Source organism: Panonychus citri, unplaced genomic scaffold (genome assembly GCF_014898815.1).
Source record: "Panonychus citri isolate SS breed McGregor unplaced genomic scaffold, ASM1489881v1 Contig00139, whole genome shotgun sequence".
Lineage (NCBI taxonomy): Eukaryota > Metazoa > Arthropoda > Arachnida > Trombidiformes > Tetranychidae > Panonychus > Panonychus citri.
Genome location: NW_026515544.1, coordinates 345,181 through 373,177, shown reverse-complemented (window position 1 = coordinate 373,177; position 27,997 = coordinate 345,181). Strand labels below are relative to the sequence as shown.

At 30.4% G+C, this 27,997-nt stretch overlaps 2 protein-coding genes across 2 annotated transcripts; both read left to right on the top strand.

Moving 5' to 3' along the window:
* Positions 1-16,810, top strand: LOC128393960 (protein FAM135A-like). Its single transcript, XM_053354194.1, is given in 6 exon segments — positions 1-1,149; positions 1,373-1,842; positions 1,845-4,305; positions 12,310-12,461; positions 13,730-13,957; positions 15,349-16,810. Coding segments are annotated over 6 exon segments (3,594 nt in total). The 5' UTR covers positions 1-1,072; the 3' UTR covers positions 15,555-16,810.
* A 964-nt stretch (positions 16,811-17,774) lies between these two features.
* Positions 17,775-27,823, top strand: LOC128394050 (putative uncharacterized protein DDB_G0277255). The gene is given in 5 exon segments (XM_053354289.1): positions 17,775-18,851; positions 19,593-19,956; positions 21,682-23,393; positions 23,396-23,877; positions 26,530-27,823. Coding segments are annotated over 3 exon segments (2,607 nt in total). The 5' UTR covers positions 17,775-18,851; positions 19,593-19,956; positions 21,682-22,558; the 3' UTR covers positions 27,820-27,823.
* Positions 27,824-27,997: the final 174 nt, after the last annotated feature.

Below are 27,997 nucleotides of genomic sequence, written 5' to 3'. Positions count from 1 at the left end.
TTACCAAAAGGAAACTGTAGATGCCATTGATACTCTTTGTTGTTTACCGGTAATCTTAATATTTTTCATCATCTCTTCTTGTCTTCTAATTAATTTCATTCTAATTTACAAGGTTATTAACTGTCAACCAACACAAGAGACAAAACAAAATAATAATTGTCAGATTAACATGAGTAACAATCAAGATTCACCTGTAAAAGCTTAACAAGTAGTAAGAGAAAAAAAAATTCAACCTTGTTAATCTTATCATTGTCATTTCTCATGTTACTTTTACTTTAAAATGTTCTCCTATTAATTCACCAGAGAATCATAAATTCTTACAATTAACTGGAGTCACTTTAAATTATAAAGAAAAAGAGACAGTTAATTTAATTAACAATTACCTTGTTCACTTGGAGATTTACAATTGTGTTGTTTTCACTTTAGAAACAAAAACAAATCCTAACAATCACTTTCTTCATATGATTAACTGTTTCACCGGTTGATTGTTTTCCGTTTTATTTTCACCATCAATTATCTCCAATATGTGTGTATGTCCCTGATCTTTTCTTCTGGATGGAATAAATCATTGAAACAATTATTAAATTACATGAACAATTAATTTCCATTGTTAAAACATAATTAATTTTACTCTGGTGATCCACTGAAACTCTGCCCTCTGTGAGTAAAGACTAAAAGTTGCCTTGTTATTGACACAATTTCTTATGGTAAATAAAAGTAAATTATGGAAATTCAATTTCTAATCAATCCACAATTAATTGGATTTAATATTCGCCATACAATCAGTTGTAATCAATAACCTTCTCATCAATTAACTCATCATTTTCTCTACTTGTATTGTGAATAATTATCCTTCTACTTTTTGTTTTCTTCTTCTCTACGATCATTTTCATTTTTATTTTCTCTTTCTATCTTTTTACTTTTCTCTGTCTTTTTGTCTTTCTTTTCTTCTGTTTCTGTTTCTCTTCATGTTTATTTTGTTTCTTTCGGTTTCTTTTTCCAATGAGAAAAGCGAATCGCGTTAATTTCCAGTTAATTGTTCACCAAATTTGAGAATTTCCATTAATCAACCATGGGATCCATTCAGGCCATTGTTGATTTCTCCGTTGAATTGAATAAATTTGTGAACATTAACCTATTCCAACGAGGGTAAGTCTCATTTTCTTTCATTTTTAAATTGATTTTTTTTTCTTTTTTTTCAAATCTTATTGATTTTACAATTTCTTCCATTACTTACCCTTACATTTCGTTAAATTTTCTTCTATTCAAGTTTATCTCTCTTACCTTCATCCATCTTTTTTATCAATTCGTTTCAACGTTCAATAGAACTTGCCTGGATTCTCATTTTAAATGTTTTTCTTTTCTTCTTAAGACTATATCAGATTCGAGTTACTCCTAAAGTTGGATCTAAAATACCTCATAAAGTGGAAGTTAATTTTACCGATGCTCGTTCCAATCAAACCTCTGCATCCATGATAAAAACCCAATCGGAAAACATTGTATTTCCTCCATGTATTATCAATGGTTCCGCTGTTAGTAAAACATTCCCGATTATGTTTAAAAATGAAGAGATGATTTTAAACGATGTTATCAATTTTAAAATTCACCTTTTAGTTGACATTTCTACTGCTGTTGAAGTAATTAACAAGACAATCTTTCTACTCGATGTTGAATTATGGTTTACAGATCAAGACTACGTTCCAAGTCATTCATCAACCTCCGTTGAATGTGTTGCCTCTCGCCAGTTAATCCTTCACTTTGACCTTTTCCGTGGTCTCCATTATCATTTACCTGTAATCTTTGATTATTTTCACCTTTCTGCCATAACGATTACCATTCATGGCTCCTGATTACCCTTTGCTTACCATACATGTTAAAACCAAGTAAACAGAAAGGAAACGGTAAAGATTCAAGTGAATATGAAACCCAAAGTTATGATATTTTACTGTTTGGCTGTTCACTTAATTCATTTCCCGATCTTGACAAAATGGGACCAGAAATGAAGGCCTTACGAATGAGACGAGCTCAATTAATCCACTGGCAAATGTGTTCAATAATGTTAACCGCCATAATTAAGCTACGTAAAAAATTAAGGGAATACATAAACATGTTACCACCCTGGATTCAGGCGAAATACGTTAAACTTGATTTATCTTTTTCAACCAAAAATCTAAGCGGATTAGCAAAAAAATGCTACCAAAGTTCAATTGAAAACTTTTCAAATACCTCATCTACTCCAATCATTTCATATCAGAATTCAACCTTTCCCCGTGATTCAAATATCAATGATTTTATCATAAAATCATCATCTTCCTCATCTTCTTCATCCTCATCCTCATCCTCTTCATCTTCCTCATCAGCTTCATTCACAAATTCATCCTCATCACATCTTAATTATAGCCTATCCCCAGACCGTCCAGACGATTATGTGACTCTAGTTGAAAATGACATGGCTCATATTTGTAGTTTTGCTATACTTTTATGGCAATCATTTCTTAAAATTGTTACTCACAATGATAAAATAATTCAATATCTAGCAAAGGTACATCATCTTCATCGTATTAAACGATTTTCGGAAGCCTTTTTTACCATAGAGAAACCAAAGAAATCAATTTACTCAATTTGTGACCAAAACACTGCCCTTTTCAATGAGATAAGTGACCAACTCAGGAAATCATCTTACCTCACCCTGTTGCCTCAGTGTAATGTTGAGTGTCTTGCAATGGATGGTGATGCAAATACATTGCCAATAATTTACGAGGAACAATTTGATTCTGAATCACCACAATTACTTCAATCATCATCCAATTCATCACTTACTACTCTTTCCTCTTCAATAAGTAGCGAAAGAGAATCGGAACAAATGTTACTCGAAGCTACGGCAAGTTGTTCAACCTCAACCAATGGACATGGAGGTAAAAAGAATCTTCGAGAAAAATTTCTCAACAATTTAAATCGTCTCAATTTTGGCTACAATAAAGGAAAAGAGGAATACTCACCAATCTCTAGTCGTGGTGGTGGAAACGTTGCTGGTTATGGTAATAGTAAAAGATCAGAAAAAGTATGTTACTCACCTTACCTTCCAAATAGTACCAGTGCCACCGAAATACATTCCAATGTTACTCTACTTGGCTTTAGAAAATTTGACCATGAGATAATCGAACCATCGGAACCTTGTCATTCCTCATCATCTTCATCTTCGGATTACAATTCAGTTTCTTCAGCTTTCAAAGCGATCAAAAATAGTGAATCTTTACCCGATCTCAATTCGAGGATAAAAGCAACAGCCAAGAAAAGCTCCAAGCAATTTCAATTAGCTTTCTCATCGTTAAAAATTAGCGAAAGTTCAAATAATTTACTCAACACTCCAGTTAAACCGCCTGAAAACTTTCGTGATAAAACACTGAAAAAGAAATTATCTGATGAACGGAAATCAGATACTCCAGAATTTCAAGGTACCGTTTATTTCCCAAAGCCACCAATTCAATTCACTGAACAAGCTGATGAAAGTGATCCAGATAATAATAAACAAGATGGCGGTGAAATTGAAGAAGGAGCTGAAGCCAATGAAGAAGACAGTGAAGAGGATCTTTTAACTCCTAAAGCGGAAAATCCTCCATTCACCATAACCAGTGATAATATTCATCTATTAACAAATCAACAATCTAATCATAATCAAGCCAACCAATCATCTAACGATAATTTCAATACTTTGACTGATGTTAATGGTGCAGTTCGATATCGCCAAAAAACCAAAATAAAAGTCGAACCACGACAAGCAACTACTGTCGATAGTAATTGTAGCATACTTGATATCCTTAAGAATAATGAATGTTTCATTTGTGGGGATACAAAGTGCTCCTGTTCAGCTGGAGATGATGAAGAACCCATGCCAAGTTTGAAGCGCCTTTCAGCAATAACCTCTGACCTTATAACTTTCGTTAAAAGTAAAGAAGATTTCAGAACTTTGACTGACCTTAAATCTCGCGGATGGAACATTTATTCCGATTTTACTAGTCTTGCCTCCCGAATACCTTATTTCCAATGTGACCCCGATTTAAGAGCCTTCAGCACTGATGGCCTTCATCTCGTTGTCTGTGTCCATGGACTGGGGGGTAATAGTGCTGATCTAAGATTGGTGAAAACATATCTCGAAATTGGACTGCCAACAACAAACTTTGAATTCTTAATGTCCCAGAAAAATCAAGGTGAAACTTTTGAAAGTTTCGATGTGATGACCGCTCGACTAGTCCAAGAGATTAATTATCATATTGAAGTGTACGCTCTTGATCCAGCCAAAATAAGGTAAATCTATTTAATTTACTTCTCTTATCAATTACGTTATAATTGTGATCATAATTGATTGTTTAATTGTCATCATCAGACCTTCATTTCAAACTGACAATACAATAGTTAAAGGTTACCTTTGTAATCACTTACAAGGTTTAATCAATTTTAATCCAATTTAATATCAATTGCAACTGACAAGATAGATTGTTCATTGTAATCAATTGCATGTCTTTCTTGGAAAACGTCAACAATTTATCTTTGATTCTCAACGTGATTCTAAATTATCAGCAATTCTCTTAATTATTCAATCCTTGATTGAAACAAATCAAGACCCAATTAACCCAATCAACCGATTGAATTAACAGAAGCTCCTTCAATAATCTTGTTAGTCAAACAAACCAAAAGCTCAATGATTTGGTTATATTACTAAATTATTATTCAACTATTATAATATAAAACTCACTAGTTAATTCAACAAGTTATGAATTTTTGAAATAAAAATTCACGTTGCAGAAAATTCAGTTTCCATGATTTTTCATTATTCACCAAATTACTTTTATCAATCTTCTTCCCGATTCAGCAGAAAAACAAACTTTCCTCTGGACATTCTGAGTAATATATTTTTTTTCACAAAGAAAAATAATAAAATTTCATGAGTAAAATAATTTATTACATTAATATCTACAGTTATACTCATCTATCTTTCCAAACTGGAAATGAAATATTCCCATGAACACAGGGTAACATTGATTTTCTCAATGGCAAAGGTTATCCCATAGAACTTTCAATTTTAGATCATCAATCTAATCTGCAAAGTTTAAACATAAAGCCAATTGCATTAGATTTAAAATCCACTATTAAATTGTTGCAATTTATTATCAATGGATTGTAATTTCTTAAACCCAATAACAGTTGATGTCCATTCTCGTTACGTAACTAATCAAAATCTATCAGCAATTATTTTCTATCATTTAAATGAATAAGCTTCAGTTGTGAAAATTCATGATTATGATTAATTAGATTTAATTTTCATCATAATCAGTAGGATAATTATATTAATGACATGTAACTATTAGCGTGATTATTGTTATTTAGTTACTTTTTTTTAACTTTAATCATAACTTTTAGCTTTTGATGTAATATAACAATTTCTAGTGGATATTCAAGTTAATTCATCTTGTAACCATGTTAACAATTAAATTGCTTTCAATTCGTGTTGATATGATTATGGGAAGTTAATCTAAATATCCCAAGTTTAATAAAAACAAGATCGTTATTAAGTTTAATTACGAAATTTAATTTTATTCCTGGACATTAATTTGAAGTTAATCTTATTAATACATAATCAAAATTGATCACAATTTACTTGAGCCATTTTTCCGCCTCTTTGCTCTTAATGATTAATCAGGAATAAAGTCTAAATTGTTCCCATGCTTTTTGTATACGATGATTATATGCAAATGGGATCATGATGATGGTAAGAATTGATGAATCAACTTAATTTAGTAAACCTTAATCAAGATGGAAACGAGAACTGGACACACACTCCATTAGGTTAACATTTGTATTAAATTACTTTCAATCTTGAGATGATTTTTTTTTTCTTGTTGATATTGCACTTTTTTCTGCCTCCTCCCTCTTTCCATGGTCAATCTGAATTCGGGTCAGTTATAGATGGACAGTTATTGTTGTTGTTATCAACCAATATTAACATTAAAGCCAAAGGATCAATCTAACTGATGATGTCCAGTCTAATAGCATCAGCAAAAGAAAAGTCCGATATCAATTGTTTTCTGATAATTAACATCATCATGACAATAACAACCAGGAAAAAGTTAATTAGTTACTTAAGCTCTTACATAACTTGACACAATTACAATGACAGTGTGTATTAGATATGATGTTACAAGAATTGAATTTAGTTATTCCGAGGGACAATCCGAATACAATTAATAACAATTAATATTATTGTAACACAATAATAACTGTTATTTGCTATTTAAATTTACAATTGACTTTTAACAACAATTTGAAAAAAGTTTTTGCTTATTAATATTAATATAAATATTTTTACCTTAATTGTATCTCATTAATTGAAGACTATTTCTAATCAAAATGATCCCAAACTTTGCTTATTCAATCTCTCATTATCTAATCACGCAATTGAATTTATTTATTATCATATCTTTCAGTGTATATTATTAGTTGATATTCACAATTTATGCTCATGAATTTTCATGTTAATCTACTTGATTATTCATAGATATCAGATGAAGTTAAGTTAATCTTATATCTTCATGGGATGGGCAACTAAATACTCGTCATCATGTTGATTGTTAAGAGTAACTTATGTTTAATAAAATATAATGTGAGCTTTTATTGTCATGTTGTTGTCATATCTTCACTCATCATGATGAGGATGATTTATATTTGTATCATCAAATTTATTACGTGACTCGTGATGATGATGATGATAACCTGTGTTTTCATCCTCATCATTTATTTTTGCCCAATACAATTAACTATAAATTGTCTTTGTTACTTTTTTCACCATTGTTACAATTTGATGATGGTTTTTGATAATCTATTTGTCTTGTATTGATTTTCAATCACTCCTTTAATTATTAAATTAGTATTACATCACCTATTAGTTATTCATTCAGTTAACCACATCTCAACAATTCAATTTACTAATTGTTATCACTTCCATCAAATCATTAAGTGATTAATTTACCCTTACAATTGTTTAAATATTTTTTCCTCGACATTTCTCATGTCCACTATTGGATCAATTCATGTTTTCTAATCAATCTTTTAATCGAGTTTATATTAATCTAATCACCATTGATGAAATGCTTTAAATTTTAATCAATGGGATTGTCCACCAATCCCTTATGGCTGACATAGAGTCATTCATGTCTTTATACGTAGTAAACTTTAATCAACTTTAATTGGTCGCTATTGATAATTAACCAAAATTATATGTCACAATATAATAATAATCAGAAAATTAAATAATTATCACAGTCAATTTGATATTCAATATTTGTATTATTGTAAGCATATGAAACAAAAGGGAAGTCCAATAAAAATCAAGTAAATCAATTGATAGAGGAAATGGGAGTGAGATAAGATGAAGAGAGAGAGAGAGAGAGAGAGAGAGAGAGAGAGAGAGATTACCATGAAACAATTATTTTCGTAACTGTTTTGGTTACTGTTCAGAGATTTGTTCTTGAATCTTTGATAATATTAAATTGTACATTATTAGACACTCGAATCAATGGTAACTCTATGGTCGATACTTGATTTTCGATAATTTTTTTTCTCTTTATCATCTTTATCTTCTGTCTTTTCTTACTATGATATTTTGTAACAACAACAACAACATCAAATACTATCACTCCTATGACTACAAATCGATTGATCCTGCTAGTTGAATTCAATCAATAAGATTGACCTACTTTCTTGTTGATCCTATAAAACCGAAAAAGGAACCAAAATAATCGTTATTCAGTAAAGATATTAAAATATAATCTACATGATTTTTCATATTTGCTCGTTCAGTTCAAGAATCTACTTGTTCAGGCTTCAACTTTCAGGATTATGTAAAGTTTATTAGATTTTAGTGTTCATCAAATTCTGTTGAGATCCTTACACACATTTAATATCCTTAATTTTATAAATTCGAGATGATATTCAGCCTGTTTTCGATTGAAATTCATCAATACTTTAGGTTAGCTAACTTAACAATTGGTTCAACTCTCTCTCTCTCTCTCTCTCTCTCTCTCTCTCTCTCTCTCTCTCTCTGATAATTTCTCTTTTTTATATGATTAACCTCCTACTCACTTCACCAATGTATTGGCTCTATGATTCTTACTCTTGATTTCGAAATAATTTTATTCCCATCGATTCATTTTTTCCGCTTGTTGTGTGATCGATCTCATGTAAAACCTTTTTTCGTTGTTTAGAAGTATAATTGCCAATCTGACCAATTAAATCGAATAATTTATTTACTTTGTTTATTGTTAATCCTGTTGATCTTTGTTTACTATTATCATTACAATGATACGCAATCAATTTGATTTCATAATTTTCACATTTTTCTTGTCAACTCGATTCAGAGTTTCATTATTTTTCTCATGTAATTCAATTCTATTTTTTCTCTTCTTCTTCACTACTACTCGACAAAATTATCTTTGTCCTGAAGTCTTTCTCTTCTCACTACTTGATCTCTATCTTGAATCTTTATCATCATCATAATCTTTTCTTTCTTCCATTATAATTCAGATTCTTTATGAATCTTTCACTCACCATGTAGCCTGACTAACATCATAACCTCTTTCTATTTCTGTCTATTTATCTCTTTCTCTCATCACCAAGAACTTCCGTCCTTTTCCATTGGAAATGTAATATTCAATGGAAATACTAATTCCTTTTCCGGTGTGTTGATCCTTCCCACCCATAAAATAAGTCATAATCATCTATCTTCTCGTAAACAACTCACTTTGTTTTCATCCTCCTTTCAAATCACATTTGCTAATGCAAAAAAAATGTATCACCCTGTAAACAGCGCGACACATACAATCATAATGTGTAACCGCGTGTGGGTTTAATTACATTATCAACCTGTAAACAATCAGATTATTATCTCTCATCCTCATCCATCCACAGATTCATCTCTCATAATCATCAGAGATGATATTTCATCCAGTAAATTGATGCAAACTGTTTTTTTCTCATTTCCTTAATATATTTTTTCTCACTTATCTTTGTCATTTACCATCCACCATTCACCATGTAATGCTGATGACATTGTTCAGTTAACAATCAGATAGCTAACCTTGACACCCACTATTCATCATCATTTTCCTCATCCCAACAATCAAAATATACATATAATCATTTTATGGATGCTAATAGTTTCATTTTGTATTATCTAAGCATTTAAATTCCCTCTAACTTACTGTTCATGATTCTTGATATCAGATTAACATTAATCCAAAGTGAATCTAGTAAATCATAAATCTTATGGTTTATCTTGGCGATAAGAGATACTAATACCTTGAATTATCAATATTCTCAGGTATTGTTACATTTTATTATTCGTTCGATGATAATCTACATCTTTAGCTATTTCGATTGAAGTTTCATGATAAAAATTGGAGGAAATTGAATAATATCTACTCAGCTGTTTTGTCAGTAATTCTAATGGTCAACTTATCTCACCTGATGAGCAAAAGTCTATTATCAGTTTTTTCATTTAGTGGACATTAACTTTATCTCTAATGCTGAGATAGAATTCAGATGATGAGATTGAATTTCGATTGATATTCACAAGTTCGTTCTGAATAATGATGAATCAGTATAACGATAACATGAGAGGATAAATTTTGATAATGTTCACAAAAATTACTCTTAACAGTAGATACAATTGTTGCTCCTGATGAAAGTTTGATATTTTGTTGATTATTTTTCAAATGGAACTTAATTATCCCAGTAAATGAATATTAATCATGGTTAATTAACGTTTGTTTCTTCATGTGAATCCCAGTGTTCATAGTAAATGTATTATCATTTATTACATGGGTAAACTCACAGGAAAATTTTATTCTCATCTTTCAATGTTAACTTAAAGTGGCAAGAGTTTATCATCATCTTAATCTTGTAGCAGTTCAGAACTTTTTTTTTCCACTTCAGAATCAAGATAGACATTTACACATGCATAAAACATGATGACAATCAACAAACCATCAACAATTTAATTCCACTAATAAGATCAATGTCAAGAAGTAATTTCGACAAGTACATTTTTGTTTCTTTTTTCCTTCTCGATTTTCTCAACGTAATACAAACATAAAACTAGATCGAGAAAAAAAAATACTGACCAATGGTCATAATCATGATTCAAGGGGAGGTATAAAATAGCAATAGATAGTAAATATTGATTGAATATTAGGTATTGAATTTCAATTATTATAACCAATTTTTTCCTTGGACATTGGGCAGTTCATTTCGTAACACTTTTTTCTTTGCAATTCTGTTGATTGTTTGGGAACAATTGAAACAGTATTGACAATCAACTCTTTTTTTTACTTGTCTACTAATTTTTAATTTAATCATGATAACATTTTCGTCTTATCGTTTCCCATTGATTTTGATTCATCTTACAACTTAACCTCTTATCGATTTCAATATATAACACCAGAATTCTGGTTCAGGGGAAAATGAATCATATTATTGTCCTTGTTGCTAAAACAAAATATGAATGAGATGCGCAATTATGATCATCATCAATGGTAATAATAATCATATATTGTCTTTAATTAACATTTATTAATACTAAGCAATTTAGCTTCAATTCTTCAACCAAGATTGAATATTATCCTGTTGAGTTGATGAAGATAATTATGATTATCAATGTGATGATTTTTCATTATAACTTCATTCTAATCGTTATATTTTTCAATATTCTAGATATTTATCATTCTCATTCATTTAATAGTTCATCATGATTGTCATCCTCATCTTTGTCCTTTGTTTTCACCTGAATACCTTTGGTATTAATAACGCAAGAGATTAATATTAATACTATCTTGATGATAATGATTATTGAACACAAATACCAATTAATATATTTGATGTTGATCATAATCATTATCTCAGTTTTATTAGATGATGATTATCAAAATAAGACGTTAGGAAATTAAGTAAGATAATAAATAATAATAATAATAATGTAACCTTGACAATTCCAACTGAACTGTGAACCTCTGAACTTTCAGAATTTCATTGCTGTTTAAATCAAACTTGTTGCTTGGAAAATTTTTTTTTCAAGGTTTCATGATATTAGATGAATGAAAAAAAAGTTCCAATAAACGATTCCTTCAATGAGAAATCAATTTGTTACAATAACATGTTCATCCCAGTGTATTGATAAAATAGATCCACTGGATGAGTTACTATTATTAATATTTTGATTTCAATTGTATCATGAAGATAATCATGTTTATCATGATGATGATAAAATACCAGTTGAATAACAACACATGCTGAGATTGGTTAAGCCAAGCAATTTAACATCATAAATCATTTTTCAGTCAATTCAGACATTTTCATGTAACTATTATCATGATTATTATTGTATTCTGTTTTCAGAATAAATTGTTTGGTGTTTTTTATTCATCTTCTGAATTTCTTATAGAGATGATAGTCATAGATAGTTGCATGGATCATCCTTTTAATCATTTGTCATCTTGATCTCTATTTTTTTTTAAATCTTCTTTCACTTAATTGACATCCTCATCATCTCATTATCATTCACTGTTTAATTGACTCTGATCTTTGATCAATTGATTACTTATCGATCTTGATTAAGTATCAACTATTCATGTGAGATTTTTAAAAATCAACTGATATTCTTGATTGAATTCTGGCATCGTAGTTTTATCCTATTATTAAATTGTCGCCTCACTCATGGGTAGATTATTCCTATTAATGAACTTTTTTTTTCTCATTATTATCATTATGGAGTAAGAATTTTTTTCCTCCAGAAGAACAGAATTATTTTCCTTTCTTCTTCCTTTTACATGAGGATAATTCTGAGTCAACCATGAATCTTTATGATGAAACAGCTCATTCTAGGTCAACACAGTCAACTTTCATTAAGATTACACCCATTAATGTCCACTCATGGCATGAGATTCAGTTGATTCAGAACTTTTTAAAGATTATGAAAAAAGAAACGTTAGAATGAAATGTTTTGATATATAAAAAAGGGATAAAATTTAATGGTGTTGACGATAATGATGAAAATTAACAACACTCAACTGAAACAATTAATTATAATTGTAATAACTGTTGGCTAATTAGTGTAAAGTCAATTGTTTGCTGGTTAACAGTACAGAATTTATCAAGATAAATTTTTCATTCTATTATTGGTCAGTTGAATGGTTTTACCACCTAATTAATGAATCTTAATTGCTTTTCTTTGCTTCCTTTTTTGTTTCATCATTTATTCAGTTTCATTGGTCACTCACTTGGTAATATTATCATTCGAGCTTGTATATCTCATCCGGAAATGTACCAATGGCGATCAAAATTTTATACCTTTTTAAGCCTCTCTGGACCTCATCTCGGTACAGTTTACAATAATAATGGACTGGTCAATATGGGTAATTAACATTAATTTGTATACATTTCATAATCGATATAAATATTATTATTATTACTTGGGTATGTTACTGGTCATTACCAATTTAGGTTACGATAATCTGTATCTGTAGCCAGTTGTAGTTAATTAATATCACTCAAACTAATGATGTTACAATAATCAACATGAATAACAACAAACATCTAAGGCAACAATTAACTTTAATGATGAGACTAAATCATTAAAATGTCCCATTTGTCAAGATGATATTCAATCAGTACGAGTTAATTTTTCTCTTCTTATCCCAATCCTTTGGTTATAATCAAATGTTTATCATCCTCACTTTAATTGTAAACTTGAACTAGTTTGTGATTCATGATCAGGGTTATATCATCAGAATCACTATCAAGTTATTAATAGATTAGTTTATCATATGGTTGATAGATGAGAAACTTAATTCTTGAAGTAAACAAGCAAAAAGTTGACAATCAGTAATCGGTCATGATAAACTTCCTGAAATTCATCGGTGTATCATGATCATAAGGGATAAAATTAACCCTGATTGATGAGATTATCTGTTAATTGGTTAACTATTAGTCTAAAGTTGTTATTAACTTTACAATTTTTACAAATCCCAGTGACAATCAGTTGATTATTTTGTATACAGTTGAATTGTATTAATATATTATATTCACTAGCATTGACAATTTCTGATCAACTGAATTAAATGAAAACAATAAGATGATATCTTCATATTGATTACTTATCGTCTTTTCAATGATTATATTATTTTTGCTGATAATTTATCATTGATTTCACAATTTTCATATCTTTTACCAAATCAATAATATCGTTGCCTAATTATTATGATGATTTATAATTGATAACCAGTCGGGAAATCGTTAGCATCATTCACAATCAATATTTTCTCATTCATTCAATCTAATCATCATTAGTATTTTATTAATCACGGTTACATGTTTAAAGAATGATTTAATCACAATTAAGGTCAAATTTGAATCTATTTCCATGTTAACCGTTTGTCTCATTGTTTTCAACAATCACAGTTTTTTTTACTATAACAGTTGATAGTTAATTCAGTGTACAATTTTCATGGTAATGAATTAAACAGACCAAGCAAATGCTACACTTTTCCCCTGTCTAAATCAGATAATAATGAATCCTAATGAACCCTTTTCCCCTCCCACTTGATGTAGATATTTTCATGTGAAAGATTTTCGTAATTAATAATATTTGTGATGCTAATGATCAATTTTTGATTTCTTTTAGGTTTATGGTTCATGCAGAAATTGAAAAAATCAGAGTCTCTTCTTCAACTCTCCATGAAAGATTCACCCGATCCCCGTCAAACTTTTCTGTACAAATTAAGCCAAGAAGCGGGTTTACAATTTTTCCGATACATTTTATTATGTGGCTCATCTCAAGATCATTATGTTCCCATACATTCATCTCATATTGAATTATGTACACCATGTATCAATGATACATCCATAATAGGTATTTATATGATCACTCTATTTAATGATTTGTTCCAATCCCTTTTTCCTGAATTTCATGGACATTTATTGCTCATTTTGAGTGCATCTCTTTTATATCCAGACAATGTTTTCTCTCATCTCGTATCATCTGTATCTTCTTAATCACTTAACCTTCCCTATTCTCAATCTTATTCATTCTCATCATCATTCCAATTTAGTTGTTGTTATTCACGAGAGAGTCTTGATTTTGCATTAGTGATTGGCAGTAGTTAACAGTCAAACTACAGCGACTCACTCATTCATCTTGATGTATTTTATCATTATCATTATCCTTTTTGCGTTCATTTCCCTTCCTTAAATTTACTTATGATGAGATGCTACTTTGCCTCTCTCTCTCTCTCTCTCTCTTCCATCAATCTCTACTCAATATCTATTATCTATACTCAATTAAAAATATATTTTCTTTTCGATGTTCAATGAAATTTTCGTATTCACCATCACAATATACTTACATCAGTTTATTATAATCTTAATTGGAATCAACTAGTTATAAAGACTACTGTTTACTTGTTCAATTTCATATGAGAAATTGCTTAATTATGATCAATGATTGAATAGATTTAGTTTTGTTTATTACTCTTGATCATTTTTACCTCTTTCTTGGATATCTAACTCAAATTGCTAATGAAAGTTATCGTAACATAATTGGATTAAAAATCGTCAATAAGATTCACGATTTGAAACATTATTTCATTTTCTATCTCATTGTAATTGCATGCGCTTCACTTGGTTTTCATTTCAGTTATTATATTGTTATTCAATTAACTACCATGAAGACAGAAAATTCATGGATCAGAGATAGAGGGAGAGTAGGGTGATATTGAGGAGAAACAAGTAATTTTCTGAAAATCAATCTGAAACTTTTCATTCAGAAATATATTCTTACAAGACATTTACTCATCTCTAAGAAGTGGAAGATTAAAAGAAGAAGAAAAAAACAAAAACAATAGACCAATAGAAGATGAAATTTTGAGCTCCTATTATCATCATCTCTTCTTCTTACTTTTTTTTCTGTCTCATCATCTTTGTGATGGTAATGTTATCATCATCTCTCTCACTCTATCTAATCGTCAATTCCGTTTTAGCTCTAGTTTTTTTGCTTCTCTTGGATTAAGTTTCCAGTTGGTCAATCGCATTGTCAGTTCATAGTGACCCTTTCAATACAACTTTTTCCCTCTCCCTCTCCATCTTCATCCCACTTCCAATTTTACTTCATCTCTAATACTATCACTGCTATTTTCCGAGTCTATCTTATCTTTTCTCACTTCTCTTTAGTTATTATTATCAATATTATTGTCCATTTTTCTTCTCATCTTTAATCTTCCATCTTTCCCTCTTTTTTCATCTTAGGAATCTCATATCGAGAGATGGTTACGAATCTGCTTCATCCTATAGTAAAAAATGGCCACTCAAAGTTAATCCGATATGATGTTCATCACGCTTTATCATCCAATGCCAATTCAATTATTGGTCGAGCGGCTCACATTGCTGTCCTTGATTCTGAGCTATTCATTGAAAAGTTCATGGTTACTGTTGGTCTTAAATATTTTGTCTGATCGATTATTTTACTCATTATCAGCTCTATCATCTTCATCTGAACATTGATATTTTGTTCCATTGTGTTGAATTCGTATTGATATAAACTTAGATTTCGATCTCTCTCTCTCTCTCTCTCTCATACTCGATAATTGAAACTCAAAGTAACAAATCCAATTTGAAATTAGAAACTTACGTTTCTATCATCATAATCAATAATAACGATTATAATTATCATAATTCAATAACAACAATGACCATTCATGATAGTAATGATTATCACCGCCATTAACACATCCTCCTCTTCATCTTCCTCTTACTCCCACGCCTCCTACTTTTTTACTTGATCCCTTTTTTGTTTTTCATTTCCAATAATGTAATTAATCTCAAACAAAACTGGACACTCCCAATTCTGGACAGAGAGGGATAAAATATTATCATTTTCACTCCCAACGAAACATTGAAAATGTAATATCACTTTCCCTTTGCCGTTAACTTGACACACACAAAAAAAGTGATATTGATCCTGATACCATAAGACTGAGCCATTGGTAGGAAATAGTACATCTTACTACCATTATCGTCATCTTTATCTTCATCATCATTACCAAAAAGTCAAAACTTTATGAAAGAAAAAGTTCTAAACAGAAACAACTTTGAATAATATTACCGTTATCTCAGGATTTTTCTTCCTGAATGAATTTCAAATGAATGAATGAATTATCAATCATTGATCATCGCCAAGTTAAAGCGCCATTGATAAATGATGATAATCATAATGATAAATCATAAAGACCAGACTGATTAGTTATCATCATCATCCAATGGACAATAATCCGATAATCAATATTTCTGATAATCTAATTTTTATTTCGTATCTCTGATCGTTTAAATATTGTCAAAATTGAAAAAATCTTAAAAAGTACAAATATAATAATAATTTACTAATTAACGAACTTAACTTTGATGAGGAATCATTTCTATTAAGTTAAATGTTATGAAATTCACCCTGAAAGTTTGATAATTGATGAGTAATTATCAATTCATATCGACATTAAATCATTATCAAAATAAAGAGTTAATTTCACTACGAACTATTCAAAATTGTCAACTTGATTGTTTCAAATGGAATCATTAACAATTGTAACAATTAAGATTCATTTAAATTTTTGTTATCTAATTGTGTCTCATTGTTGTTCTCAATTTAATCAAACTGATTCACAAAAATAAATGTATTGGCCCAAAATAATTAAAAAATGATGTGACAATTAATAAACCATTGGTATTAATCAACAGAAATCATTCAAACAATTAACCCTTTTGATTATAGTGAAAAATTCAATAAATGAACCTTGTGAAAAAAAAGGTTAAGGTAATTCAAAGGGAGAGACTCAATGTGTTTACCTTAATTACTGATTTGATTGTTGTGATTAACATTGTCATCATTATTGTTACTGAATTAACATGTTTCCATGTTATGCTTTCCAGTTACATGGTAACAGAGTTTTGTTCATGAAAATTGTTCAGAGATGTTGAAATTTCCTCCTCCTGTTTTTGGCTTGCATTCAGTTGCTCTTTTATCATCATCTTCAGGTCAGTATATCATAATTGACCATCAATCAGTCCGTGAAACATTAGTTAATATGAATGTTGATGAAATAATTTTGGTTCCAAGTTCTGGTCCAATAAGCAATATATTCAGTAGATTTTCATGAATCAATTTGAGACAAAAATGTTTACCTTTTTAATGAATGAGAAAAAAGTTTGTTAAAGTTTAACTATTGATATAATTGTTTTGGTGATAATTAATTTGTTGTGATTTGGATTGATAGTTGGAATCAAGTTGATTAGTCGATTGTGTTATTTTAAATAGGGTTGAGTGCTGATTTCTTTTTACGATAAATCATTCTATTCATATGTTCACTATTTCTTTGATCATGTGGACGTTTTTTCATTCATAAAATTCAATAGATTTCAATTAGAATCGATCATTTCTTATTCTCTGATGAGTCGACTCATTTTTATCTTCATTTAGGTTATCATCCTCGAGAAGAAAAATAGCAGGATGAACTAAGAGATGATAACGACGTGAAGAAAAGACTGAAAGTAAGAATGATATTAGAAAGAAAGAGAGAAAAGAGCAGAGAGAGAGAGAGATGATAAGAATGAGAACAAGAAGAGTAACAGTGAATTCGAGTTGGGAGTTAGAACTGGGAGTGAGTTTTCCATTCGAATTCGATCGTTGAATGTACTAGATGAAGGAAAGAATATAAGTTACTCTCTTTTTTCTACTTTCTTTTCATCTTTCTATTTTCTTTCACACACTTATCATCCTTTCATCATCATCATTCTTTGGTTGCGCCAGGCAATTTGAGTGAATAACTTTTGTTCCTCTTTTAATAAAAACCAACACGAGAAAAACTGTTCAATAGATTCAGCGCATTGGCAAAAAAGTTCTGGTTCTCGAGTGAATTGAGAATCGAGTTTCTTCAGAACAAAAAGAGAAAAAGAGAAAGAAAGAGAAAGAAGATAAAAGCACTAGGCCAACTATAATTTCCCCTGAAACTCCCTCTTTTCATCATCATGTTCATCATCCCTTCCAATTCACTTCTCAAGGTACATTTACACAACTGAACCTGTTAGTCCTGCTTCAGATAACAACAACAATCCAAGTTACTTACATGAGTTTGTGTTTCAATATTTTGTACATTTAAACACCATTTTGGATTAATATCAAAAAGCATCATCACCAAGATAATAAACAACAGGGAGTGTGAGTTTATATTTATTTTTTATTACCCATTGTGACTGTGAACAATTTAATCCTTTATCATTGTATGTGTTTGAATTAAATCACCACCACCATCAACATCATCATCATCATCATTATCTAGAGCCTCATCTTTAACCCGTTAAGTAAAAAAAAAACAAACAAAATCTAATTTTTCCTTCAGTTTCTTAAAGTTCTGTTTACTCAATATAATAATCATTTTCTAAAGTCTATCCAAGAGGAATAATGAAGATGATGATGATGATAAAATACCGTTGAAACTTGCCAGGGTGTGGTGGTTCAGAAGATGATAATCATATGATTTAGATGATGATGTGGATGAATATGATGATGACAATCAACCAACCGGCTTATTCAACAATATTTTATCACTATTTACATTGGAACCTCAGTCAACTGTGAAACAAACACCAAACTTCAACTCAACGTGTTTATTATCAACAATTAACAAAGTGAAAACATTTAATTGTCGATATCTACTGATATTACTACCTATTAATTGTTCAAATTGTAATCAATTATCAAGGTGAGTTTAAAGTTTCCGTTAATATTTTTTTCGTCCAATAGATTTGAACTAATAAAATTATTTCAATCATCATCGATTCTTATCGTTGAATTGATTGTAATTTTCGAACATTTATGATCAACAATCTATTGTTTATTATTGATTGTTGAGAAATTGACTTAATTGGAAACGATTAACAACAATAATCAGTTGTGATTATATTTTGCTAATCAAATCATGATGATTGGTAGGCATTTGTATTTATCATTTTCTATTTTTTTTTCTTTTGGTTGATAATCATCAATGAAATTGATATTCTGAAGGATAAGATGATAAGATGATGATGAAAGAGGGATAACTGTTTTCCGTCTCTCATTTCCTTGTCGAAATGATATTCATCATGTCGACAGAGAAGATAAATTAATGAGTTTCGAGTGAGCGTTTCCTGGTAACGATAACAATGATTATATTAATACATTGGAAATACAAGATTTCTGAATGGACTCAATGTTTATAAATGATATTATTTTTATCTGAAATAATCTCAACTCAATGGAATCGATTGATTTTGTATCGTCAATTGCTACAATTTAGCAACCAAATTGACTTCTACTTACTCGATTATCTTAATTTACTTGATTACTGTTGATGATTTTTCATCTTCTCAAAGTTTAAACAATTTGTTAATTGTTGTTCTACTCTGATGATAAACTTTTCTCGTAACTTTTTTTATTTTTTGCTCTTCTTTTTTTTTAATTGTAGTTTAAATCTTTTGGGTCCAATCACAATTAAATGATGGTAACGGGATTCAATTCGGTGATTTGTTAATCATTTGTGTCTATCATTTGGACAATTAAATGTCTCAATTTATTTTTTGCCTTTTCTCATCATAAGTTTCACGTCTTCCTGATGCTAATTGTTAATTTTTTCCCCTCACTAATCAATTCGATGCGATATTGGACTAATTATTAATTCTCACTGTGGTTAACTGATTAATTATCGTGTTAATTATTGTAAAAACTTTGTAATTTTACCAGTGTGCCGTTAATTTAAATCTTAATTACAAATACGGACTCAATTATCATCATCGTAATCACCTTGTCGTTGGTAACAATTTAAAGATGAGGTAAGAAAATTAATTCAAATTCAGCACAATTGATTTAATTTGTTGTTTTCAGATTTAATTATTATATTGAAATCTTTACCCTTTTCCAATCAAATTGCACAATTAAGATAAACAATCAACTAATAGCTTTCTAACTTCATATCAACATTGATATATTACAATAGGAACAATCAAAACTTAATCAACAATCAACCAAATAATTACTAATTGTCATATCAACAGTTAATATTATTATTGAATTAAAAAAAAAAGAAACACAATTAACTTTGATTGTCAAGAATAGTCCAAGTAGCTAACTAAATTAATAGATTATGTTAAACTAATTTTAATTTACTAATTATTAATTTTTTTTCTTGATTGCACTAACTTATCCAATCCCTTCCAATTAGTTAAATTTTTACTCTTACAATTAATTTACAATTTGCATTACAATTTAATTTATATATTAATACTTATCCTTGATTATCCTTTCCCATTTAACAGTTTAAATTGTGAATTGAATTAATGGAATTGACCTGAATAAAAATTAATTACAATCAAAATCAAAATTGGTGATGCAACTACATGATAATTCAACCTCTTGATTGTTAAAATTTGTTAACTTAATCACACAATCAACTGATCGTTGGACTGACAATTAAATTTACACAAGAAAAACGTTGATTAATTAAATTATTCACCTTCGATTACTTTTAATAAGTTAAGATCAAACTGATTCAGTTTTAATCAAAAGTAATCAAACTGAATCCATACTCCGGGTAGGAATTAATTGTTGATTCTAATTGTTATCTTTAATTGTGATTGTCTTAATTGTTTCATCGTTTTCTGCTTAATTGCTTATTGTATTTGTCATTCTATCGGTGTTAATTGTCTTAAATTGCTTTCGCTTTCTTTAATTGTTCAAATTAACGCTTGCCAATCAATGTCTTTCTAATTGTTGCCCATCAGCTTTTTAATGGAAAAACTTTTTCATTCCAGTTTCCAACTCCCAGTTAATCAGTTAATTAATCAATTGTTATAATTTGAGGATCATTTAAACACAGAGTATTCAGTTTAATCATCAACAATTTATCACAATTAGTTAAACACTTAATGAGTTTATCATTCTGATAATAACTTACCACTGAGAACGGTAATCTTACAATTCCACTCCAACAATTAAAGTTAATTGTGGAAAAATAAATCTTAATCTAGTTCATAAATCATCTGACAATTTAACGTGTGATACACTTAATCATTTTTGTTAACAATTCAATTTGATCATAATTATAATTCACAATTTAATCAGACTGAAACTTGGATTTGATTCAGTTGTCTAGTTACTCTAATTTGTTTAATTGCCGTTTTCAAATTCCGTAATTAAGTTCAATTAACCAAATCAAATTAAAGTAAATCACTTCAAAAAATTTCAATTAATTTCGCAAAAAAATTGATCATCAATTCACAAATTCAATTGCTTGACCACAATCAATTCCAACTCACTAATCACAATTAACCCTTCCGATCCTTTATGTGTTAACACTTGCTCTCCATCTTTTGTCACGTTGCTGTTTGTTGCTCTAATCACAATCAACTAATTGTCACACATTTAAAACCTTCACAATAAATGCAATGTATGTTTTTCCGCTTCATGTTCAACTCAAATTTTAATTACTGAATTGCAATCAACTAACAATTAACAACCATTCTTGGTTCTCTCTCTCTCTCTCTCTCTCTTTGTTTCAGTTAATTAAATTCACCTTTAATTGTTGTTTAGCAACGAACACAATTAACTCTCACTACCTCACCTTGAACAAAATATTGAGAGCAAAATGTTTAATCACATTTAAATCACCAAATTCACTGACCACTCAAATCAAACACTCAATGAGAATGGTTTAAATGAGAAATTTAAATTGCCTGATTTTGATTATCTTTTAATTGCCTCAACTCAACGTTAATCATAAATAAAAAATTAAAAACCAATTGATTGATACAATTAGACTGCCTTGTCCACCATTAGATGTTAAATCATAACAATTTAGATTATGATTATAAGAAGCAAGGAAACGCAATCAGAAAGCATCTGCAAAATTGATTAAATTGCAACAACAATTAACCAATAAATTATTTAAATCAAAATTAACTGATCAAAAAAACCGCACAAATTAACAAATTGTTACAGATCTAGTTTGTGATAATCAAATTATAATAGTTGAATGCAACCCGCCTGCAATTAAGTAATAATAGTTAATTAACCCTGGATGCTTTTCATTAACAATCAACTTTAATTACTTGATAATTAATTGAAATTTAAAAGCAATCAACTGGTCTATTCTTTGATTATAATCAAACTAATTAAGAAATCAAAAGTTATCATAACAAAATAAACTCCTTACTGGGAGTTAGAATTGGAGATTAGAGAAAAGAAAAACTTTTCGATTTTTGAACAAAAGTTTTGATTCGAAAATTTTTATCAAAGTTATTGAATAATTTTTTTCTTCTTTCTTTTTTTTCTCTCTTTAATTATTTTTTTTTAATTTATTTATATTTAAATTGTGATTCAATCATCATTTTGTGTGTGTATTTGTGTTCACTCATCATTCTCAACAATTAACTAACCATGAACAGTGCAGCGGTAATTGGACGTCAATTACGTCAACAAGCAACTACAGGTCGAACCTCTGGTCCCCTGGTACCACCTCAGGCACCAGGAAAAGGTCGACCTCGAACACCATCACATGTGCCCACTTCGGGTCGCCCCTACTCACCTGCTCCAGCATCAATGACAGGGACGTCTGGTGAACGGTATAATGTTATCCCTGGAGGAGGTGGTGGTGGGGGCGGTGGACCCGGTGCTACACATTTAAATTATCCTTCTTCCCACCCTGGGCTCCATGGGAAGGAGGATCGTGGAGCCAAAGGTGAGGAGCCCAAACTAAAGTGTACCTGGCATTGTTTCTGTGTTGCCCTTAAAGCGCTTTCCGGTGGTTTGGTACTTTTTATAGCGGGAACCATTATGTCGGTGGTGGGATTTGTGGCCGATGCTAATCACAATTCAACTCAAACTCTGTCCAATGATACGGTTATTGAAACTCCACTTCCTTCAGTATTCCGTAATTTAACATTTGCCGGTCCAGTTATCATGGGCCTTGGTGGGATTGTTATTGTAGCCGCTCTTGTTTTAACCTTTGAAGTTCGTGATACGCTTGGTGTCAAAGTTGTCCCCGCCAAGCCAACGCCTACAACAAACACCAATCTGCCACCATCATTATCTAATAGTAACAATTTACATTCCAACAAGGATTCGATTGGTCATGGTAAAGGTGGTGGTGGTGGTGGGGGTCATGGTGCTGGAAGCTCATCCACTCATGTAGGTAATAAAATGTCAAATTCATCCTCGTCCACAGTTCCAACTGACCAACATAAAGAACCAATACCTTCCATAGCATCAACATTGTCCCTGAGAATCGAATTACTGGTCAGGCTATTGACGGAAGTTTATTGAAAAAGGTTAACCTTGAACTTGGACTTAACTCGAATACTGTGACATCCGCTAAAACCACAGCGGCAAACCTATCGGCAGGAACAATAAGATCAACAAATAACAATGGTGATCATCAAACGGGTAAAGAATCGTTAAAGATGATCAATAATTCAAATCATCAACAACTACCATTGAGAAATGGCTCCGGAGGGATTGGTCAAAGAGGAGCGGGTGGAAAAATTAAATTGGATCCAAGTTCGTTGACCATTCCGTTTGATGTACTTTCCGATCTTGGACCAGTTACTGGGAGTTTACATCGTCAACGACTTGGAGATATCAACACTGAGACAGCATTTAACGGGCTACTGCCGCTTGATGACCCACTGATCATGATGGACACTGGACGATCAGCAGCACGTGGTAAACACGGTAACGAGTCGAGAGCTGAAAACAAGGTGTGTGTCTAAAAATACAATAAAAACACAACAGATATACAATTAATTAATTAATTAGCTTTGCAGACGAAAAGATCAACAATTAATCAATGATCGTCAAATTTAATACTTTCAGTGAAAGAGAAAAACTCAATAGTTGATCAGATTTAATTGTTTACTAAATTGTTACCATCACTAATCATTTAACCTTCCCAAATCATTGCAACAATCAACTTAAAAACTTGCGCTTCCAAATCTTTGCAATCAATTGAACACGATGCTTAAACTATCACAATCAACTAGTTATAATTACTTATTTTTATTATAACAATTAGATCTGATTTAATAGTGACTGATTCATTTTTTGTTTTCATTCAATATCAATAGTCATTAAGATGCTATTAGTAAATTGCTTACCAATAAATTTGCTCAAATCGCTTGAATTTAATCAACTGATCGATCATAATTAAACTAACCATCAACAACGAGGCACATAATACATTAACGAGCTTAAACTAATCAACTAAACAATTAAATCACTACTTGTGACAATTAACTTTTTACACTTTGAGCTTACGGTTATTGAGAAGTAATTTAATTACTAATATTATTTATCTATTCAACTAAAATTGATTAATTGTTGGAAATAGTAACATTTTAATTGTATCAAATTTTATTTTACTATCTAAATGAGAGTCCAAGATTGATTGTTAAAAGACAGAAACGTAAATTTAAAAAACTTGATCCAATTGGTTCAAAGTTAATGATCATGACTAAATTCATGGTTAATTGTTGATCAAATTCAGTGAACTGAGCATCTTATCAATATATAGATAATATTAATCATTGTGATGAATTAAAAAAACACAAATTCATTACTCTAATTTAACATCAACTTTACTGATTGAGCTTAATTGTTGATTGACTTGATTCTTGGATTCTATTTGGTAATGATTATCATAAGGATAATTAACTGATTGTATTGATAGTTAACTGAAAGAATCTCAAATCAAAGGTTCTGCGAACTCACTGGAATTGTCATTTTTTGAATCAATTTTTTCGCGCAATTTCTTTGATTTAATTGTCAAGCTAATTGTCAGGGTATCAAGTTGATGGAAAATTTTACCATTGATTAAGACAGAATTCAATAGTTGATTTAACTAAATTTTGTCTTTCGTCATGACTATTTAGTTTTTCCTTCTGTTAAAGTTTCAAACGTTACAATTAATGGTTTATCTTATATGATATAATTGATTGTTAATCGATGGCGATTATATTGTGACGATTAAAGATAATGGTGAGACTTTCGATCTAGAGAGAAGAGAGAGCGAGTGAGAGAGAGAGAGAGAGAGAGACTTTATTATTTCTGGTATCTTTCTCCTCTTAGAACCTTTTTGAAAATCGATTGTTCGAAATATTAGAACATTTTCCCCTCAATAAAAAAGGTTATGAGATATTCAATCGAGATTCTCTCAACATTTTATCATGATATCATCAAGAATTGTCGTTATATTTGTTTGCCAATTGATTGATCGATGTAAAGCCAACCAGAGTGAAAGGACGATGATGATTATCATCGAAAAGTATATTTTACTTTGAGTCTCTCAATGTCAACCAAATGATAACAATTTAATAATCTTTGATTCTTGAGTATTTTTCAGTTCAGTTTCCATGTTTGAACATGATGATGATCAAGGAAGATTATTCTAATTTAATTTTGAATGGAAGAGAGAGAGAGAGAGAGACAATTATCATACGAGAAATGAAAAAGTGTTATCATCATGATGATTGTGATGACATTTTTCTTTCATCTTCAACTCATCTTTTCTTCAACATTGATTGAATTTTCATCATCATTCTTCATGATGATAAGATCGATAATTTAACTTTCTCTCTCTCTCTCTTCCGTTCAATCATTATTATCTAATATTCATATTAATCATTACCATTAATATGAATACGAAATCATCATCAACTTAATAGTTTGTCAATTTATCAACTTTCATGTTGCTTCAATTAACAATCATATTAATTATATTGGAACAATTAACCATTTCAACGAGATCAAGATTTGACCAATAGTTAATCACAATCAATTTATCAAAAAAACATCAATCACACAAACAATTAGATTATATTTCCAGTCCAACTTTTCACTCAACTCAACTCAACAATTAACAATGTTAATTTTGTCATCTAATTACACAAATAACAATTTAACTTTTGTTCAATGTAATCAACAATTTAATCATCACTTAATTAAGATTACCTTTTCTTGAACTCACCTTTTAATTGTAATAATTTTCTCTGGTTAATAAAGGTTATTGTTTATTATTTTAATTTTGTCAATTTTATTTCTTATCATCTACCTTTTAATTGTCACGATTGATGATTAACTTTTACATCTAATCGTATATGTTAATATTTATAATACTTGGCAATAAATGATAATCAGTCACAATTAAATGATTTATCTTTAACTCATCTGTAGACAATTGATTGCAATCAGAAAACTAATAGAAACAAAATCCATCAAAGATAATCCAGAGATTAGGATTAACTCATTTTTGTATCTGTTGCTTGTTTTTTTTTATTCAGTTGACTATTTGTACTTCCCATGTGATTAAATTGTCGTTAAAATTGATCCATTGATTTAATTTTGATACATATTAGGTTCGAGGTGGTAAATCACACCAAGGTTATCAGTTTCAACAATCAACTTCCACTGGTGGTGATGCCGGTGGTTCTGGTGCTGATTTGAACAAACAATTAGCGAGTTTCTCAAGCGGGGCCACCTCATTAAGCCATGTAATTAGTCCCAACATTGAATCTTATTATTTTGCACTTCCTTCCCCTCAAGAAACTGAGCTTTCCGATCCAGAGGGATGTTCACTAACTGTCCCAGCGCGTTGGCGTTCATCTCGATGTTCGTGCTCAGCCTCACCAACCCATTCAATGTCAATGGAATTGTATCTTGACCAAAAGGATCCACCGATTAACATTAAGATAATTGAACAACAACGAATCCAAGAGCAGTTAATCATTCAACAACAGAAACTATTGAAACAACAACAAGACCAATTACAACGGTTAATTGAACAGGCCAATTTGGGTCGGCACTCGTTACCGTTTCATCGTCCTAAAGTTTTGGCTTCCATTGAAAGTGATGGACTTTCATCAACATCATCTTCCAGTGATGACCTATTTGTGCCACTTAGACGATCTCGACCATCATCATCAACTAGTCCTTTTAATATTACTAATCATCATCATCCTTATCAATCAACATCATCAGCACCACATCATCACCTTTACCATCATCATCAACAACAACAACAACAACAACAAGTTAAATCATCGCAACAAAGGCCTACAACTACTTATCAACAACAGTCATCATCATATATTGGCCATCATCAAAAATCATCATCATCTCACCATCATCATCATGACCATCAAACTAGACCAAATTCAGGACCAACAACAACGGCAGCCAATATTGATGAACCTTCATCATCATTTGGCTTTCGATCAGAACTTTCATCAGAATTTTCATCTAATGCAAGTGAACTTGATTCACCTTTACAAATTGATTTAGATGAAGATTTAAGTAAAGCACTTGAGAAATTAAAATTACCTCCAACCAAACAATTAAAGTCTAAATCAAAAGACTTACCATCGACCACGACAACAACAACAACAAAGGACGAGACAATTGATGAGGATGCAAATGTTAAAGACGATGAAACAAGCGAATCAACCAGATTATTACCGACAACTTCCACATCTTCAAAAGCACCACCAATAATCAAATTAAATCGACCCGAGAAATCAATTGAAATCAACACTGGTGATAATTCAATTTCTTCTGAATCAACGGCATCGACAACGACTGACAAACGATTCCCTTTATTGCGAGAAGGGGCTTTGAGTAACGGGTCGGTTACTAATAGAAAAAGGTGATTCTCACCTTAATCATGATTAGAATTGATTGTGTTTATTAATATTACTATTATTTAATTGTGATAATGTAATCTTCTTATATATTATTATTATTATTATTACGGAAACAAAGTAAAAAAAAAATCGAAATGAATAATTCCAATTTCTCAGCACTTTGATCACCAATAAAAAATATAAT